The sequence below is a fragment of the Aspergillus melleus genome (genome assembly GCF_016097325.1).
Source record: "Aspergillus melleus strain CBS 546.65 chromosome Unknown contig5, whole genome shotgun sequence".
Lineage (NCBI taxonomy): Eukaryota > Fungi > Ascomycota > Eurotiomycetes > Eurotiales > Aspergillaceae > Aspergillus > Aspergillus melleus.
Genome location: NW_025763374.1, coordinates 2936431 through 2954119, shown reverse-complemented (window position 1 = coordinate 2954119; position 17689 = coordinate 2936431). Strand labels below are relative to the sequence as shown.

General features: G+C 50.2%; 8 protein-coding genes across 8 annotated transcripts; 3 read left to right on the top strand and 5 right to left on the bottom strand.

Moving 5' to 3' along the window:
* Positions 1 to 200: 200 nt before the first annotated feature.
* Positions 201 to 2350, top strand: LDX57_009379 (threonine synthase THR4; the record flags this gene model as incomplete). The annotated part of the gene is made up of 10 exons (XM_046091105.1): positions 201 to 266; positions 322 to 408; positions 488 to 704; positions 760 to 831; positions 910 to 950; positions 1003 to 1167; positions 1225 to 1480; positions 1551 to 1563; positions 1621 to 1784; positions 1833 to 2350. The coding sequence occupies 10 exons, from the start codon at positions 201 to 203 to the stop codon at positions 2348 to 2350; spliced, it is 1599 nt and encodes a 532-aa protein (XP_045947082.1).
* A 651-nt stretch (positions 2351 to 3001) lies between these two features.
* On the bottom strand, positions 3002 to 3997 carry LDX57_009378 (uncharacterized protein; the record flags this gene model as incomplete). Its single annotated transcript, XM_046091104.1, has 3 exons — positions 3002 to 3357; positions 3416 to 3589; positions 3655 to 3997. The coding sequence occupies 3 exons, from the start codon at positions 3995 to 3997 to the stop codon at positions 3002 to 3004; spliced, it is 873 nt and encodes a 290-aa protein (XP_045947081.1).
* A 528-nt stretch (positions 3998 to 4525) lies between these two features.
* On the bottom strand, positions 4526 to 4852 carry LDX57_009377 (uncharacterized protein; the record flags this gene model as incomplete). Its single annotated transcript, XM_046091103.1, has 1 exon — positions 4526 to 4852. One exon carries the CDS (start codon positions 4850 to 4852, stop codon positions 4526 to 4528), a length of 327 nt encoding a protein of 108 aa, XP_045947080.1.
* Positions 4853 to 6341: 1489 nt separating this feature from the next.
* Positions 6342 to 8061, bottom strand: LDX57_009376 (DSD1 family PLP-dependent enzyme). The gene has a single exon (XM_046091102.1). It carries the CDS (start codon positions 7571 to 7573, stop codon positions 6470 to 6472), a length of 1104 nt encoding a protein of 367 aa, XP_045947079.1. The 5' UTR covers positions 7574 to 8061; the 3' UTR covers positions 6342 to 6469.
* On the bottom strand, positions 8019 to 9377 carry LDX57_009375 (uncharacterized protein). Its single transcript, XM_046091101.1, has one exon. It carries the CDS (start codon positions 8892 to 8894, stop codon positions 8172 to 8174), a length of 723 nt encoding a protein of 240 aa, XP_045947078.1. The 5' UTR covers positions 8895 to 9377; the 3' UTR covers positions 8019 to 8171.
* Positions 9378 to 10156: 779 nt separating this feature from the next.
* LDX57_009374 (uncharacterized protein) lies at positions 10157 to 11661 on the top strand (the record flags this gene model as incomplete). Its single annotated transcript, XM_046091100.1, has 3 exons — positions 10157 to 10252; positions 10306 to 10633; positions 10799 to 11661. 3 exons carry the CDS (start codon positions 10157 to 10159, stop codon positions 11659 to 11661), a joined length of 1287 nt encoding a protein of 428 aa, XP_045947077.1.
* Positions 11662 to 12989: 1328 nt separating this feature from the next.
* On the bottom strand, positions 12990 to 14736 carry LDX57_009373 (cytochrome P450; the record flags this gene model as incomplete). The annotated part of the gene is made up of 3 exons (XM_046091099.1): positions 12990 to 13231; positions 13300 to 13488; positions 13557 to 14736. The coding sequence occupies 3 exons, from the start codon at positions 14734 to 14736 to the stop codon at positions 12990 to 12992; spliced, it is 1611 nt and encodes a 536-aa protein (XP_045947076.1).
* A 1249-nt stretch (positions 14737 to 15985) lies between these two features.
* On the top strand, positions 15986 to 17656 carry LDX57_009372 (cytochrome P450; the record flags this gene model as incomplete). Its single annotated transcript, XM_046091098.1, has 3 exons — positions 15986 to 16164; positions 16241 to 16690; positions 16765 to 17656. The coding sequence occupies 3 exons, from the start codon at positions 15986 to 15988 to the stop codon at positions 17654 to 17656; spliced, it is 1521 nt and encodes a 506-aa protein (XP_045947075.1).
* Positions 17657 to 17689: the final 33 nt, after the last annotated feature.

The window sequence follows — 17689 nt, the reverse complement described above, 5'->3', positions numbered from 1 at the left end:
ACCGTCCCCGATACCTGCTGTAGTGGCAAAGTCACGTGGCTTATGAGTCACCCGTGATTGACGGGGAGATAGATTTTCCAGGCCGATGGCGGGACGAAATCTCGCCGACGTCGGGAGGGGCAGAAAGTCGAATTACTTCTTCCAGTGCTTAGTGTTATCGGACGAGCGAGCGACAGAGCAAGCGCTGCCATTGGGACATCATGACGACCAACGGGGCTCCGACTGAGTCGCAGAAATACCTCTCCACCCGAGGCGGTGACTATGACGTGCGATTCACTCTATATGCGACCGATTGGCGATAAGGTGCTAACTTGCGACAAGCTATCTTTCGAGACTGTGGTCCTGAAGGGACTGGCTGCGGACGGTGGACTTTTCCTGCCGCATGAGGTTCCGAGCGCAGATAATTGGGTATGCAGATTGGCGTGATCTTGAAGGCCTTCATGATAGGTCTCTCCGCGGAGATGTGAAGACTAATAGCAAGTTATAGCAAAGCTGGAAGGATCTCAGCTACGCCGATCTCGCGCTGAAGATCTTCAGTCTCTACATCTCGCCCTCCGAAATTCCCACTGAAGACTTGAAAGGCATCATTGATCGGAGTTATTCAACGTTCCGTGCCGAAGACATCACCCCGTTGGTTCACCTGCAGAACGATAACCTCTACCTCCTCGAACTCTTCCACGGACCCAGCTACTCTTTCAAGGATTGTACGGTTATACTTGGGTTGGATACTTTTTGGGGCTACTTAGCTGACGGCTTCAGGCGCTTTGCAATTCTTGGGAAACCTTTTTGAATATCTACTCGTGCGAAAGAACCAGGGAAAACAAACAAAAGGTGCGGCAGCGCAAGACAATCAGCCAGATGTCCATGGCTTCCCTGGGTTTGGTGTGAATTGAACTGACACGGGAGTAGACAAGCACCATTTGACTGTTGTTGGTGCTACGAGCGGTGATGTAAGTTTCTCTGGCCTTGCGCGATCTAGCGAAGGTATTAACTGGCAACTAGACTGGTTCCGCCGCGATCTACGGTCTCCGAGGCAAGAAGGATGTAACGGTCACTATCTTGCATCCCAAGGGCCGTATCAGTCCCATTCAAGAAGTGCAGATGACCACTTGCACGGAAGCGAATGTCCACAACTTGGCCGTTACCGGGACATTCGACGACTGCCAAGTATGCTCCGGGTGGCGATCCAAAAAGAATATATCTTGAATCTAACAATCCTAACAGGACATTGTCAAGGCGCTGTTTGGCGATGCCGACGCAAACGAGCACCTGAAATTGGGCGCTGTCAACTCCATCAACTTCTCGAGAATTCTCGCCCAGATCGTGTTCTACTACTTCTCGTATTTCCAGCTTGCGAAGAAGTCGCCTTCGTTCAAGGTTGGCGACAAGGTCCGATTTGTGACTCCCACCGGAAACTTTGGAAACATCCTCGCCGGTTACTTTGCCCACAAGATGGGTCTTCCCGTGGATAAGCTGGTTGGTAAGTTGCTCTTCTACCTTTTAACTGTCACTTTATCCGAGACTAATATGTGAGTCTTGCCTGTTTGTAGTCGCGACGAACGAGTAAGTCAACTTCAATGCAAATACTAGCCCAATACAGTGCGGCTAACCTTCTCGAAGAAACGATATTCTGCACAGATTTTGGACGACCGGTCGTTACGAGAAGCACCCCGCTGAGGAGAAGGAGGCCGGCAAGCCCGACGCCTGCAAGGAGACTCTCAGCCCAGCCATGGACATTCTGGTGTCCAGCAACTTCGAGAGACTACTGTGGTTCCTGTCAAAGGGTACGCAACCCAATCCTCAAATATCTAACCACCCCTAACCATCGACAGAACACGCCTTGGCGAACGGCGCAGACAGCCGAGCCAGCAAGAAGCAAGCTAGCGAGGACATCGTGTCCTGGTACCAGTCGTTGAAATCCTCCGGCGGCTTCGGCCCCATCCACCAGGACATGTTGACAAACGGTCGCCAGATCTTCGAGAGTGATCGTGTCAGCAACGACGAGACCTCGGCGACCATCAAATCATGCTACCAAGAGACCAAGTACGTGCTTGATCCGCACACCTCGGTGGGTATCACGGCTGCCCACCGATCGATTGCTCGCACGGGCGCCACACATCACATCTCGCTCTCTACCGCCCACCCGGCCAAGTTCTCCGACGCGGTCGCCACGGCCTTGAAGGATGAGGCTGGCTTTGACTTTGATTCGCAGGTGCTGCCGGATGAGTTGAAGGCGCTCTTGCAGAAGGAGTCTCGCGTGACGCAGGTGGAGAACTCGTGGGAGGCCGTGCGGGAGATCATCAAAGCCCAGGTCCAGAAGGAGCTGAAGGAAGAGGAGAATCAGTCTTAGATACCTAGAGCTCTTTACGTGTTTCGTGTTTAGACAAGAGGGATGTGATAAATGGTCAATGTACATCAACGAAGAGTCCTAAAATACCTGAGATTTATCTGGAATATTGAGATGCGTTTTGGCATTATATAAAACTGATTCTTACTTAGCACCCAATCTCTATGAACGATAATCAATTGCACAGTCTAATTGGGCTTTACGCAGTAGGAGATTAATACCCAAAGTCGAATCCTCACTCAAGTAGTTATATAATATCCAAAGAAGTTCTATCTAACAGTCAAGGAGAAACCAAATCACACAGATAGCAGATAAACCATCACTCGAAGGTACAGTACAAACAGCAACACTCGAAACACACTAGAGGTTTCAACCAATGATCCAATCTCAATCTCAATCGCAAACAAAGGAAATAATAGAAGGGTTATTAATGAGTGACGAGATGACCTGCTTAAGCAAGCAGACAAACAAGCAAAAATAAAAAGCAGAGGGAAGCAATGAACCCAATTCCTTCTCTAGATGAAAGGAAAGGAGAAAAGCCAAGGAAGAGAGAAAGAAGGACACGGAAAAGCAATAATCAAAACACAACTTACGAACCAAACCAACAAGCCAATGCAAGCAGGCAAGGCCCATCCACCTCAAGAAACCAAAACCTCAAACCCCGGGACTCAAACACTGCCTACTATCCCCAAATATAGTCGACGAATTCGGCGTATTCAACGGAGAATGTGCATTCGCCATGACCCTCGTCCTTAGCATCGACCTTATATCATGAAAACTGCGCTCTTTCCACTCCGGATATCCAGCGGTGCTATGGGGAAAGAAAACGAGGTTCTCGTCGCGGCTACCGAAGTCGTCGACGCTGGGCGGGGGCATAGCGGTGATGGTGTCGAGTTCTTGGGCGATGCGACGGCAGTACGTGTCCAGGGGGAGGTCATTGACGTCGTCGCCGAATGGGTTCTCGATTTCGCGGCCAATGGCGGAGAGGCCGAGGATGATGTATGCGGCCGCTGGAGGGTGGGGTTAGGGGTTGTATATTTGTGAAGAGGAATGAAGGGAGGGACAGACCTATTGATCCGGGGATTGTCACCCATGAGAGGGAGTCGTAGAGCTGGAAAGGAAGAACAAGGACGTAGATCCAGGTGATTTGGGCGATGGAAATCGTATACGCTGTTGGGAGGGGCGTGTCGAGGACGCGTTCGGTACCGGTGACGACTTCGCTTAGACTGGCGAGGCTGTTGACTGTTTTGTGTTAGACCATGGGTAGTATTGGGCGTAGGCATTGTAAATGGATGGGCTATACATACTCGCTTGCGTCTGGTATACATTGAAACTAAGCGCGTCGCGCGCAATCCACCGATTGACATACACAGACAGATGGTTTAAAATCTCCAACGGAAGATGACCAAGGGGCTTCTTGGATCGTTTGACATGTTTCCGGGGATCGGACTCTGCGATTGACAATGACAGGTACTCGCCCGCTGATTTCCAAAAGGACTTTTGGGGAGGCACAAGACGCTGACGATCATGCGCTTCTTTGGCAAAGGTGTCGAGGTGGCCTACTAATCCTGCGAGATCGTCGTAGCCGATGTCGGGTTCGAAGCGAAGTTTATGCTTGAGAGCGACGGCGAATGCGAGGATCAGGTTCATCGCAGACCTAGATAGTCGAAGTAAGTAAAAGGTGTCGGTTGAATGGATAGAGACATACAGTTTGTCAAGAATATCTTCCTTCCCTTCTTCGCCTTCGCGCTCGGCAGTGCAGATCCAGATAGTACGAGCGAGGTTGCGCGAGGCTTGATGCAGAAGAGACCAGTATTTTCGTCCGTCGGCCCATCTATTTCAGCTTAGCTGCTTACCTCTCGAGAGGAATACAGGAGTCATACCTCTCGTAAGCCGTTGAACTTTGGAATGACAGAGATAGTCCAACGACAAGACCGGTGACGGTAAGCAAGATGTTATCAATCCCGACTGAGCTCAGTTAGCACCATGTTGCGGTACAAGAAACGAGAAATCTCACGATCGTAGACGTATTTGCAAACCAGCGTAACGACTGTCGACCAGATGGCAATGAACGAAAGCGGGATGATCAGTTTTGGCAACACACTACCATGCAGTCGCAGGAAAACGGGCCATTTAGTGTGCTTATCCAAATCGCGGGGGCCATGCTGAAATCTCTAGTTAGACCTGCGTCCATTTGACCCAGAAAAAGGAAGACAAAGAGCCTACAAAATAGCGAACAACGTCGCTAGAGCCCTGGCGCTTCAAGGTGGATTGGCCATCTTTGGGACTAAAGCAGCCGTCGAGGAAAGTTGGACGTGGAGACAAACGGCGGCCAGGTGACAAAAGGTCAGCTTCAGGACCGGCCTCTAAGTCATAATGAACTTGAGGGGCAGGTTTGGGGTCGAAGGTTGGTAATATTATTGGTGGGGATTCGGTCCTTGACGATGTTGTCATACAAGCAGCAGGAGCTGCAGGTGGAATCTCAAGGGTAGACAAAAGCACCATTCAGGCGCTGGTCGAGAAGGCGCGCAATGGCGGGGGAGGGGACAAAAATATTAGTAATAGTTGAAAACGAGCGTGGACGCAAGATCTGCTTGCTGGTTAGGATATAAACGAGTGACTAGGGTCTGAAACGAGTGACAATCAATTAGTTGGAAATAAGGGATAAGGAATGACTGAGTGAAGGGTGAAAACCTCAAGAGAGGACTGACAAGACGGGATGTCTGGATTATATGACACCCATTGGCATTGATCGCATTGGCCAACAGCAACACTAGATCAAACTCACTTGTAGAAGAAGTTACTCTTTACGGGTCGTAGCCCGTGGGTAGCGAGCGTCGGGGTGGTGGTGACTGCTCCGTATGTGGATAGAGTGGATTGTATCCGGTCAATGAGAGCTACAACCTGCAGCATCGAGGGGTAGACTGTGAACCAGGCCAATTGAATGTCTCTGCGAGGGCCGTGATGAGGGCCCTCATCTGTTGGACGGCCGATCTAGGCCTTTCGTTGGAATGCCCTGACTGCAACGGTGATCTGCGCCATATTCCTCTACATTGCGTACACTAGCCCGGCCCTAGGCTAGAATCTTCTCGAATCTAGGTAGAGTCATACCCTGCAGTGACAACTATGAGGTTCTCGCGCACCTATTACTTAGTATCACTGGGAAGCCATAGAACCGCACCGTCACTCGCAGTCAATGGATAGGGCAGTGAGGGTATTCCATATGTCCGGGCCACTCAACCCCCAAAAGTAAAATGTCGCTCTGTCAAACGATGATCCGTCCAAGGGCTGTCGGCAAGCAGTGGTGACCCTTAATTTATTAAAAGTGCCGATCTTGGGGGTCTGTTTGGCTGCGGCATTGAGGAAGTGGATCCCGGACGGAATGCCCATCCACCGCAGTGGGGGCTGTCACCATGTATGACCGCCGTTGATTCGAGTACCCAGCCCCTGCACTTTTTTTCTCAAAACATTTCAACAGAAGACAGGGATCATCTCGACAGGCTTCTTGCTGCGTCCTTATGCCATGTAGGGCGATAACTTGGTCGATATGTACAGAATCTTGTTATGGAATCTCTTTCTCAAGGCACTGCTATATTGGAAGACTGAATCGATGGAACCAAGAAACATCGAATTTGTCTGAACATCTGTCACATTCATTAGATGTTTGCCAGGATAAGACATAATTTCCAATTAGAGCACTAAGGCCTTTGCTTGACTCACGAATATGGTTGCCTTGCTGCCTTGCTTTCAATCTTTACCCTCCTAAATAGGGCCATAATCAATTCATTTCCGTCCGATTTCACCACCTAAGTCGTAGTCGTATCATTAAACACAAGTCATTCAATTAGAGGGCCCTTTAGTGATGAAAAAATGACCAAGATGGGATGATAAGGAGGTAAAGGAAGGAAGGGATTGTCTGCGGCCATAACAGTACCAGTACAAAAGAAATCCGGCACGTGTCTAGATGATATGTTTATATAGAATAGTTTCATTTGAATCGACATGCCTGAGGCAGTCTGTGACTTGTTCATGTGTAGGATTTCCTAATTGGCGGCCCAGGTAATCTTCAGCTTCCTTTGATATGGTGATATGGAGTGTCAAGCCCAAGGATGTGCAAGCGCACTATTGAACCTTCCCTCTGGAATCGACCGGCCAAATCTCCTTAACAACGCCACCGCGATGGGCATAATAGAAGTCATGCAGATTCACCGTCGGATCAATATGGCTTGGGACCATTTCCACACGATCTCCCACCGAAAGATCCGGCGTGCCAACCTCCCATGTCAGAGAGCCATGCTCATCGCCCAAAACCCCATACTCGTACCGAGAATCCTTGCACTCCGCCAGCCCGCTATCTGTTGTCAACGACTTCAGCCCGGTATCAATTGTCACAGCCCGTGGTCCCTGCTTGCTGACAACGGTTGAGAGAATGGTCAGACTGTTCGAGTAAAAGCTTCCCACGGCGTTTCGGTAATCCGTATCCATGAAGATGAACGACCCTGGCTGTAACTCCGTCACGCCCGGTACGGTGGCGCAGAACTCAGCCGTGCCTGTTCCACCGGTAGTGACGACTTCGATGTGATGGCCTGCGTTGCGCAGCACATCCGCAGTGCCGGTCAAAATAGCCATCGATTCGAGACATTGCGTTTTCCGATCTTCCTTATCGTGCAGATGCTGCAGATGGCCCTCATAACCTTGCACACCGATCAGCTTCAAATGCTTCAGACCGCTCACATGTCGCGCCAGGGCCAGAGCTGCGTCTCCAGGCTTCACGCCCGTTCGGTGTAGCCCTACGTCTAGATCGATTAGAACAGTGATGGGATCGTCGATGCCCGAGCTGGCCAAGGCGTCGTTGATAGCGGTCGCACCGACTTCACTATCCACAACGATGCGGATGGATCGGTGCTTGCGAAACAACTCCACCAGCCTCTTCACTTTCGCCGCACCGACTATCTCGCAGGTAATCAGGAGATCATCAAACCCGGCCGCGGCAATGGCTTCAGCTTCGCTCACTTTCGCGACGCAGCCTCCTTTTGCGCCCGCCTGGACCATCTTCTTGGCCACGATGGCGCTCTTGCTTGTTTTCAGATGAGGGCGAATGTTCAGTCCGGTGGGAAGAAGCTGGTCCATGAGCTTCTTGAGGTTGGCTTCGGCGAGGTCTAGATCCACGATCATGGATGGCGTATCGAGGTCCTCGACCCGGGTACCGACTGTAGGGGAATACATGTTGGTCGGTGCTGCGATGTCGGAGGCTGGGATCTGGTTATACAGTGTAGATTGAGGAAATAATGTATCAGATTCGTGGTGTGCTCTGCGTATGTGAGTCGGATCCCTGAACCAGGGGCTCTGTTGGCTATTTATGGAACCGAATCAAGGGGTAACATCAAGGATCAACAATGTCCCTTCATACCGTTGCATGCAGATATGGGGTCGTGGTATCGGGGAGTCAAGTCAAGCCCCCGCACCATCTTTACCCCCCCACACTAGTTATTTGATCTCGTCTATCAGTCACGTTGTATCCCGTGATCACCGGGACAAATGCGGGGTTGAAAGATAAGAGTCCCACCCATCGACATGCAGAATAGGGACTAGCTCTACCCTATGCTCCCCTAGAGACTCAATAATGGCACAAATCCAAGCACTAAATGAAAGACATAAAAATGCAGGGGCGAAGACTCTGGTGCCTGAAAATCCAGGTACACATATCGAAATTGAGTAGCCCAACATGACGTCATTTCAATATAATTAGTATTTCTAGTTAGTTATATTTTGGTGATTAGATAAGGATATACTTGCGAGCACCTCGAAAGAAACATAGGAAAATTTAATGAGCCGGATCCAACGCCTTCGCGAACGTCGCCAACGTATGTTCCCAAATCTTCGCCGGGAACTGCTTCTCGCGATACCCGTCCATGACCTTCCGATTCGTAGCATCGCTGCCATCATAGTTCAAAATGTACGAGCCTCCGCCAACGCTGCCTGTCGACCCCTTGGACACACCCACTCCACCGACAAGAGGCACACCAGTGCTCGTCTGACCCTCCGTCTTCGCTGCCGGATATGCGGCCGACGTCGCCATATAGAGATTTCGCTGCCCACTCTCCTGAGGCGTCATCGAGATCGGCGCCGACAAGAACCCCATAATCGAGCCAGCCAGGTTCCCAAATGTGCTGCTCATCAGCGGCGTGCGCACGACACCGGGAAACATGTGGATGAAGCTAATGGAGGGGTTCTGGGCAGCAAGGTGCTCGACAGCTAGCGAGTTCATAGTCGACGCGTAGGTGAGAGAATTCAGGAACGTCCATTTCTTTTGCAAATCGAGGTTGTCTTCCGAAATGGTGCCTTCTTGCCCGCCGCCGAGGACGGAGATCACGCGGGCGGGACCCTTCGAGGCGCGGAGGAGAGGAAGCAGGTTATAGATGAAGCGCATACGCGAGTAGAAGCGGAGAGCGTGGTTGTTTTCGAGGCCTTCGGATGTATCTTTAAGGTTGATTTTCGTTAGCACGGCGAGGTACCTAAGGGTGGAAATGGAAGAAGGATGTACCATTCTTAGAAAAGCCCATATAGCCCGTACTCATGAACAACAGGTCAATTGACTCCTCCTTCTCCTTGATCTCGGCGCAAGCCTTGTCAACGTTCTTGAGTAACGACACGTCGGATTTGATGAAATGGAAAGAACCCTCGGGATTCGCGGCCTTCAATTCATCCAAAATTTTGGATCCGGTGGCTTCGTTACGTCCGATGAGATGAATAGTGGGTTTCTTGACCGTGTTGGCGAGCTCCTTGGCTGTCCCTTCACCGATGCCGCTGGTCGCGCCTACAAAGACAGCCACCAGCTCGGGTCTCTGAGAGTTGATAGCGGCATTGGAGGCGCGGACTTGGTCAAGTTTCGCCATTGTGGGATCGAGCTGTGGTGTAAAATATGTGTAAAGCTAAATCAGCCTATTTCTGTTTGAAAGAAGAGGAAACTGTGATTGATGCCAGGCAAAACCGAACGAGGCTCTTTACATGTTAAATAGCTGAATGGATGCTGACCGGCAGATCCCTGGCCGATGACGGCATCGCTCGGATGTCTCCACTCGGGCCCGGGTGTCTGCCTACACGTGACTTTTGGCCCCCGGACCTGGACGGCCGCCTCGGAATCCGGAGGCCGTCCTGCCGGCTGATTCAGGTGACCTCGACGGGCTCTCCTCCGATCCCGTCCTGCCTCACCTGCTCTGACAATATGATTTTCGCGGCTGGTGGAGATCTGCCAACCGAAAAGAGTAAGGCTTGCGATAACCAACATCCGAGACGTCTTGCTTGGAAGGATTCTTCCATACATCCCGTCTAGCTTACGATACGGGCCTGCAAATACGATTGCGTCGCTGAGTCCAGCTTGGAAGCCCCAAACAACAATTATATATCTTTTTTCATGTTACAGTATCCTAACTTCCACCAATGTCTTGCTGGTTTCTTCATTGCTATCGTATGTTTAAAGGTCTCAACAGACGTTCATACCATGATTCGAAGATGTGCTTCGGGTTTAGCCAAGCAAAAAAGGATCCATATATCGCCTTCTGACGGCAAATCAAGGATGAAGGTGGATCAGACACTCCATACAGATTGGCACACGAACCCCGACTTTTTTCGCTATACAAGAGGCCGCTTTCTTGCTAATGAAGCTCACGAGATGGCCATTCGTCATGTCAGCTTCAATATGAATGAACTGCAAAGCGTGCTGCTGAGTCGGTCGGCTGTACGCTCACGCAATGCGCCCGTGTTGAGAAATTTCCCGATGGAATGTTCAATAAGACCTTTCTGTTCACAATGCAAGATGGCACGCAGGTAGTTGGTAAAGTACCAAATCCCAACGCTGGGCGGGCTCACAATACCACCGCTAGTGAAGTGGCCACAATGGACTTTGTAAGTCGTTTAAAACCCCTATCGCCTCTTTGTATCCTAATGTAGTCCCTTAGGCTAGAAATTGCCTAGGTACCCCCGTGCCTAGAGTGCTAGCTTGGAGTTCCAAGGCAACAGAGAACCCCTTTGGCGCGGAATACATCATAATGGAGAAGGTTGCAGGTGTCCCACTGGATAAAATATGGGCAAGCTTAGACATCAAGCAGAGATTTGGAGTCGTGAAATCAATCTCAAGATACCAAAGAGCTTGGATGTCAACAGCATTTGCCGAATATGGGAGTCTATACTATTCATCCGATTTGCCTAATGCCGATGGATGCATTCTCACGAAAGAGGATGGATCCCAAATCAAGGAGCATTTCTTTGCTGTCGGCCATTCAACAGGTAGAGAATTTCTTGACGATGGGCGGATCGCACTAGAATTTGACCGAGGCCCATGTAGGAAGCCTCATGAAAGCCTATTGGGATGACTTACTTATGTCCGTTCCAGGGGACAGTGTTGAGCAATACAAACTAGCAGTCGGACATCGTGAGATCAGTTGCGTACAGAATATGGCCCAACTACCCCGGTCGCCTTTGGCCCTATACGGTCCCGGCCATATAACCCTTCCCGTGCGAAAAAGGCTGCCGCTCTTCAGAATTATCTACGTCTGGTGAAGTTTCTTTCTCCTTTGGACCATTCAATCTCATGTGCTGTATTGTGGCACCCCGACCTCCACGGCGAGAATATATCTGTAAACCCCGAAAAGCCATGGGAAGTACTAGGTATTATTGACTGGCAGTCGAGTGAACTGCTACCACTCTTTGAACAAGCCCGTCAGCCATATTTCCTCGACTATGATGGTCCAGTTGTCGAAGGATTGGATCCGCCGCCATTCCCCGAAAACTTTGATCAACTCGATCCCGCAGAGCAAGCAGAAGCCCAGAGCCTGTATATGAACATGTCACTCAGCGCGTTATATCGACGGTTCACATGTGCCAACAACGAGAGACTATTTAGAGCCATGGGATGTCGACAGACCTCCAGTTTTGAGATGATGTTGTTTGCTCACAATATCTTGGTCGACGGAGAGGCGCTGTATCAATCTAGGATGCTCGAATTAGAAGAAGAGTGGCAATGTTTGCCAGGTGTCCAGGCCGCAGGAAACCCGCCGATACCGATCAGATTTTCCGCTGACGAGGCTAACTCGATTGAAGAGGATGTCGTTGGCACAATTAGGGCTATGGAACTAATGCGGAGCGTGAAACAGTCGTTGGGTAATTTATGGCCTGAGAAGGGGGTTGTCTCGCCTGGCCAATATGACCAAGTGAAAATGCTTATGAGCCAAGCTAAGGCTGAGATAGTTGCTCCTCTCGCCAGTTCTGAGCAGGACAAAGTTGCATGGGAAAAGGCATGGCCGTATGATGAATGATACAAAGTGAAGGTTTTTCTCAGTCAGCAAACCTTTCTCCCCCTTTCATATGATACAGTTCCTCCGTCCTCGTTAACTCTACAGAAACCAACACCAAAGGCATGTCTTGAATTCGTGCAGCTAAGAAAGACGTGATGGCCACACATCAGGATCCAATTTACCACCCGTAGCTGACAGGAAGACTCCGTTGGACCAACACTCATGACTGCTGTTCATCGAAAGAATTTATCGAGCAAATAACGATAGAATGTAACAATGAAAAAGAAGATCATACCATGTTAAGAAAAGTCCCTGCTTCGTCAATCTCCCTGTTAACTAAGAAGAAACCCCAAGACACCTTGACCCGTTAGAAAAACCCTCGAACTTATCTTTCCATTCCCTCTCAAGCCCAAATCCTAACTCATTCTGCATTACAGTAACTTGATAGAGATTGAGCTAAGTAACTATCTGCATCAGCCACAATGCTGTTCTTCTCGTGCTCTGCAAAACTACGGCACATATCATATTAGCTCCAACCCCGTATATCCCCAAACCAGAGGCAGAGTTAGGAGGATGGAGACATACCCTGAAGGTGCTTTGACTACATGCCCTGTACAATCACCTACATAGAAGGGCACGTCGTCTTTGAGAAGTTGGTTATCTTGCTCCGCTTTTGGTCGAATGCGCTGGTCTTGAATCGCCGTTGAATTTTAGGAAACCGAACTGCAGTGCTGTGGTTAGTGAGAAGAGCAATCAATCAAGATATGTAGCAATTATGTACTGGCTTCACGCAGGTATTTGGGGATACGTACCACGACGATGAGGGAGGCGTTTTATTTTAGGAAAGATGCTTGCTCTTCCAGGACGTCGAGCAAGGGGGAGTGGGATGGGTTTGCGGCTTGCGGTGGATTTGGGAATTTTGATCATTTTGCTGGAGTTCGGTAAGAACGTGTGTAGAGGGAAGAAGTGGATGTAGATGGGAGAGAGTAGATCAAAGCGAAGTCGAGGGAGGAATTGTAGGGGATGGTGGTTGCTGTACCGTGACTACTGCGAGAAGCAAGCCATTAATGACAAGTGCCTATAGGTTGATAGTCAAGGTGAATGAAGATTGAAAGTCAGGACAGTAAATGAAAAGCACAGGCTGACGACTGGAGCCTTCCAAAAGGCAGTATTTTTCAAACTAAAGCCAAAGCGATAATGAAGAAAAGAAAAAGGTAGTGAATTTGGAACATTTCGCGTCCTCGTTGTATAATCATTCCGTCTAGTTTATTCATCACCTTTATGCAATGCTATCAAGTATTTTATTGGAGTGAGAATCACAAAAGAATTATCATGTAGAGACAGATAGCCTAGAAAGCACGCGCATCCTCCCTCACCTTAAACTCCACACACGTACTCAAATCTGGAATAACAACATCATACATACTTGAGTTCGACGGCCGTTGCGTCGACCCTCCCACAAAGCGAAGATGATACCTCAGCAAGATATTGCTAACGATCATCTTCATCGAATGATCAGCAAAGAAGCGCCCCGGACATACGATCTTGCCGTGGCCGAAGTGTAGGTTGTTCTCGCTGGTGGTTGTGAATTCTAGATTGCTCGCAGTTAGTGGGTCTCCTGGTTCAGAGGGTTTGAGGATGAGAGAGCTGGGGACATACGATGCCAGTTACTCTCCCCGGGACGTTTTCTGTTGTTAAATTGACGCAGACCGTCAAACCTGTCTGCATCTGGGACTCGTTCCGGGTCAATACCGATAGCGTAAGTTGCCATTTGGATATGGGCGCCCTCGGGGAGGACGACGCCGTCATGTAGTGTCACCGGTTGGCGGACGATAGCGTTGAATCCGACTAAACAATAAGTAAGCTTCATTCAGATGACAATAACAAGGACAATTTGAAGGAAGGGTTGCACTCACGTAAGGTAGGAGGACTCAACCTCTGCGACTCCCGCATAAAACTATCCATTTGCTTCATATCGGCCAAAGCTTTTTTCGTATATCCACCTTCCTGGGCAAGGATCTCCAACGCCTCCTGCCTCAACGGCTCCACGTATTCCGGATGAGCGCAAAGGTCGAATAGAACCTGTGCCACGGCAATGATGGTCGACGGACCGGATCCCAGATAAGTAACCATCAACCGCTGCACGGTTGTCTCGTCGTCGTCTTCGATTTCCTTTCCTCCGTCTAGAAGATTCTGAAGGAAGTCCTCGGGCTTCTCATACGTGGGATCCTCACGCTCCCGGCGCCGGCGCTCGTGGATAATGGGGATGACCATGCGCTTGGCCTTCTTGAGAGCCCGATCCACCCCCCAGCTCGTAGGGAGGAACTGCGCAACAACAGGCTTGGCCCAGTCGGGGAATACCCGGAGCATGAAGTTGTGCCTGAAACCGTATTCAGAGTACGCAATGGCAGTGGAGAGGTACTCCTCGTCTTCGGCAAGCTCGGTGACGAACTGCGTAGCCACACCGCGGTGGACCATACGTCGTGCTAGGTGCAAGGCGTTCATGCTAGTCCATTCCTTCTCGGTCGCTGGTAGCTCGGAGGGCAAGTATTTGCGGAACTGGTCCTGAACAAGAGGCACATGCACGCCGAGCTTAGGTGTCAACCGGGTCATTAGCATGCGTGATTGCAGGCTGTGATCGGTGATGACGGCAGTGATGGAGTGGAGGCGCTGGAACGCATCCACAATAGCCGTGTTGAGGCTCAGCTTCTCGGGCGGCATGCTTGCCAGCTCGGCAAGATATTTGTTAGGGACAATGAGAAGGTCATTGCCGGAGACCTTGAAGAAAGTGTCCTTGTACTTCTCGTACCCTTCCTTGATCATGGCAGGACCATTGAGGAAAAACTGCAGTCGTGCGGGAATATTGTATTTGTACCCAATGATTGGGGCGTCGAAGTCATAATTTCCATAGATGTTGGGGTGTTTCTTCCTCTGTACGGTGATCAAATACCACCAGATAACCGCAATACCCGCAAAAGCAGTCAGAGTGGAAGCCGGTGCTGAGAACTGGGGCTGGAACCCGGGAGCATCAGTCCCCAGGGTCTCTGTTTGATTGAGGAGGCTAAAAGCGCTCGTGGTGAGGTTGACGAGAGCCATGGCTGCTCAATATCACGATCTTGCAGACACTGCTCAGATGTGTCAACACGATCTTGACTCGGATCTACCCTCGAGGCGGCTGACAGCTTTATACCCAAATATGTCCATCAGGCTCTTATCTCGGACGCGACGCTCACATGGGTCAAGTGTCTATGTTTCATCGGTCTTACGTGCTTCGGAGTCCGTCAAGAACATGGCAAGCGGCTCATCCCTCTGTCTCCGAAGCCCACATGCTAACGATTAATGGCTCCATCTTAGCAAAGGTAGGTATGCTTGAGAGAAGTAGGGCTTACGAGCTTCAGCCCAGTGCCCATTACGTGTCTGTCTACAGGATTATCCACGAAGGATCGCGCGGGGTGCGAGACTTTCAACACCCCACTGCGGTATTTTCGGCCATTGATAGACTAGAGATAACTCAGACTTTTGAGACGTGTATCAGCAAAGTTGGAGTAGGCAGCAGGCTTGCAGCAAGTGCGGTAAGACTTACCACATTTTAGATAGAAAAGCAGGTAAGTAACTTTCGCTTCCCGGGTCGGCTGCCGCCTCAGCCTATAGAAGACATCTAGCCCTCACCATAGGAAGTTAGAAAGTATCAGATAACCTTCAAACATATACATGTCATACTCGAGTGGGTCATGTGGACAATACCACGAGTATAAAAGTGCAGTGTAACGTTGGTCTGCTTCAACCCGTATACACAAAGCCGGGTCAGTTGAATTTACCTCTTCAACCCTGGCCACGGCATCAGGCTAGCAGGTCTGTGCGCAACGATGACTGGACACACGTCGGAGCAGCTTCGACACGGAGATGTAGGTTGTGCTTGGCCGAGATTGATTGGACAGTCTCTAGTGCTGACAACATGGATGACTGCAGGATTCATATTTCTCTCCTCGATAACGGTTGGTCAACATCCTGTCAGATTGGAGTGCATGGAAGCCACGCTACTCCGATGTAGCTCATCCTTCGTCTTACCTGGACCAAGAAGGCGGGACTCGGATCTATCGGGAATTGAGGCTGGCTTTTCTCGTCGGGAGAATTTCCCAGCTCGGGTTCGGAGTTCAATTCCCATGTGCCGCGTGCTAGTCTAGAACCTAGTACGTATACAGCTGGTAATTCGTTGCTAGGTCTTACCATGACTTGCTAACAATGACTTGGCCGTTTATACATGTATGGTTGATGTGTCTATTGACTTCCCGGATATGATGAAAGGCTCGGCCATTTTTCTTTTTGCCCGTGGTTCACCAGCAGAATGATCCAGGTATTCGCCTACGGAGTGCTAGGCGTGGTGTTGTTTGCCTATGCGGCCGAATACCTGTTTAGCATTAGAGATGATTCTCGAGAGCCCGTACGACTCCGACCTAAGGTGCCGCTGATCGGACATATACTTGGACTGATAAACAGTGGCCCGTCATACCATAGCCAGTTGAGGTATGAGCCAGCGCATGCTGTGACAGATATCGTCGACAGAAAAGTCGTCTTACCGTTGCTAACCATTCACTCAAAGGACTGCCACCGACCAGGAAATATTCACCTTGGGCATATTGAATTTCAAGCTCTACACAAGCGTCTCAACACGACTGTTACCAGCCATTCAACGGCAATCGAAGACGCTCTCTTTCCGACCGCTCATCCAACATGTGGCACGGCGATGGGGAGACGCAAGCGACGAGACGAAAGAGATCTTTGGCGGTCCGCATTTGGTCACTAATTTCAGCCACGCCATGAAACTGAGTTTGGCTCCGGGTCCACATCTTGATGAACAAAATGAAAGAATGGGGAAAAGGGCGCTGGTAGATATCGACGCCTTGCTTGAGCCGTTGAAGGTGGAAGATGCGGGAATACATCAGATCAAGCTCCTGGAATGGGCGCGACATGCTATTTCCCAGGCATCGAGCTGTGGGGTGTACGGAACAGAGCACCCTTTTGTTGACATTGAAGTCGAAAAAGCATTTTGGTAAACTTCCCCTCTGCCAATGCCTTGGACTGTACAGGCAGAGCTTTGCTAACAATGCCGGCTCTGAATCATAGGATGTGGCACGCTCATCTCTCTGCACACATTTCGGGGCTGAATTTCGATATTCTCGGAAAGGGGTATGCCGCTCGTCAAAAGGTCTTCGACGCACATGTAAAATACTGCAAGAATGTCCCTGCAGACGCATCGTTCCTTTTCAAAGAGCGCTGGCGCGTCCTACAAGAAGCCGGTATTTCAGAGGCCGACTGCATCAAGCAACAAGCCACCCTGCCGATTGGAATGTTGAGCAACACCGTGCCGACATTCTACTGGACCATCTGGGAACTGTTCTCGCGGGACGAGCTGCTTCGCGACGTTCGTCATGAACTAGAAGCCCAAGCTATCATCAAACAGGACGATGGATATGCGCTGGACGTCGGTGCTCTGAAGTCCAAGTGTCCACTTCTCCTTTCGGTCTTCCAAGAAACCCAGCGCATTCGACACATCCACGCCGCCATTCGCAGAGTGATGAAAGATACCCTACTCGATGGCAAATATCTCCTCAAGAAAGGAAACTATCTTCAGATGCCAGGGCATTCGATCCATTCAAACGAGACTATCTGGGGCCCGTCGGCGCGAGAATTCGACCCGTCTCGATTCATGAATGCAGAAAAGCATGCCGGCAGTGACTTTCTGGCATGGGGTGCGCCGCCACATTTGTGTCCTGCTAGGCAATTTGCTGCAACAGAGATCTTGATTCTGGTAGCTCTCCTGGCGATGCGAGCCGATCTACGGCCTGTGAGTGGCGCTTGGGAGAAGGATCCGGCATTAGATTTCAACGATCCGGTCACGGTATTAAATCCGAAGAAGGACGTTCAAATGCATGTCAGCGTGAGAGATCAGTGGGTCGGGAAGTGGGTATTGCATATGTCGCCAAGTCAAAGTCGTGTTCCTCTAGCTTCGGGATGATGCTGACCAAATCAATCAAAACCTGTCGTCATG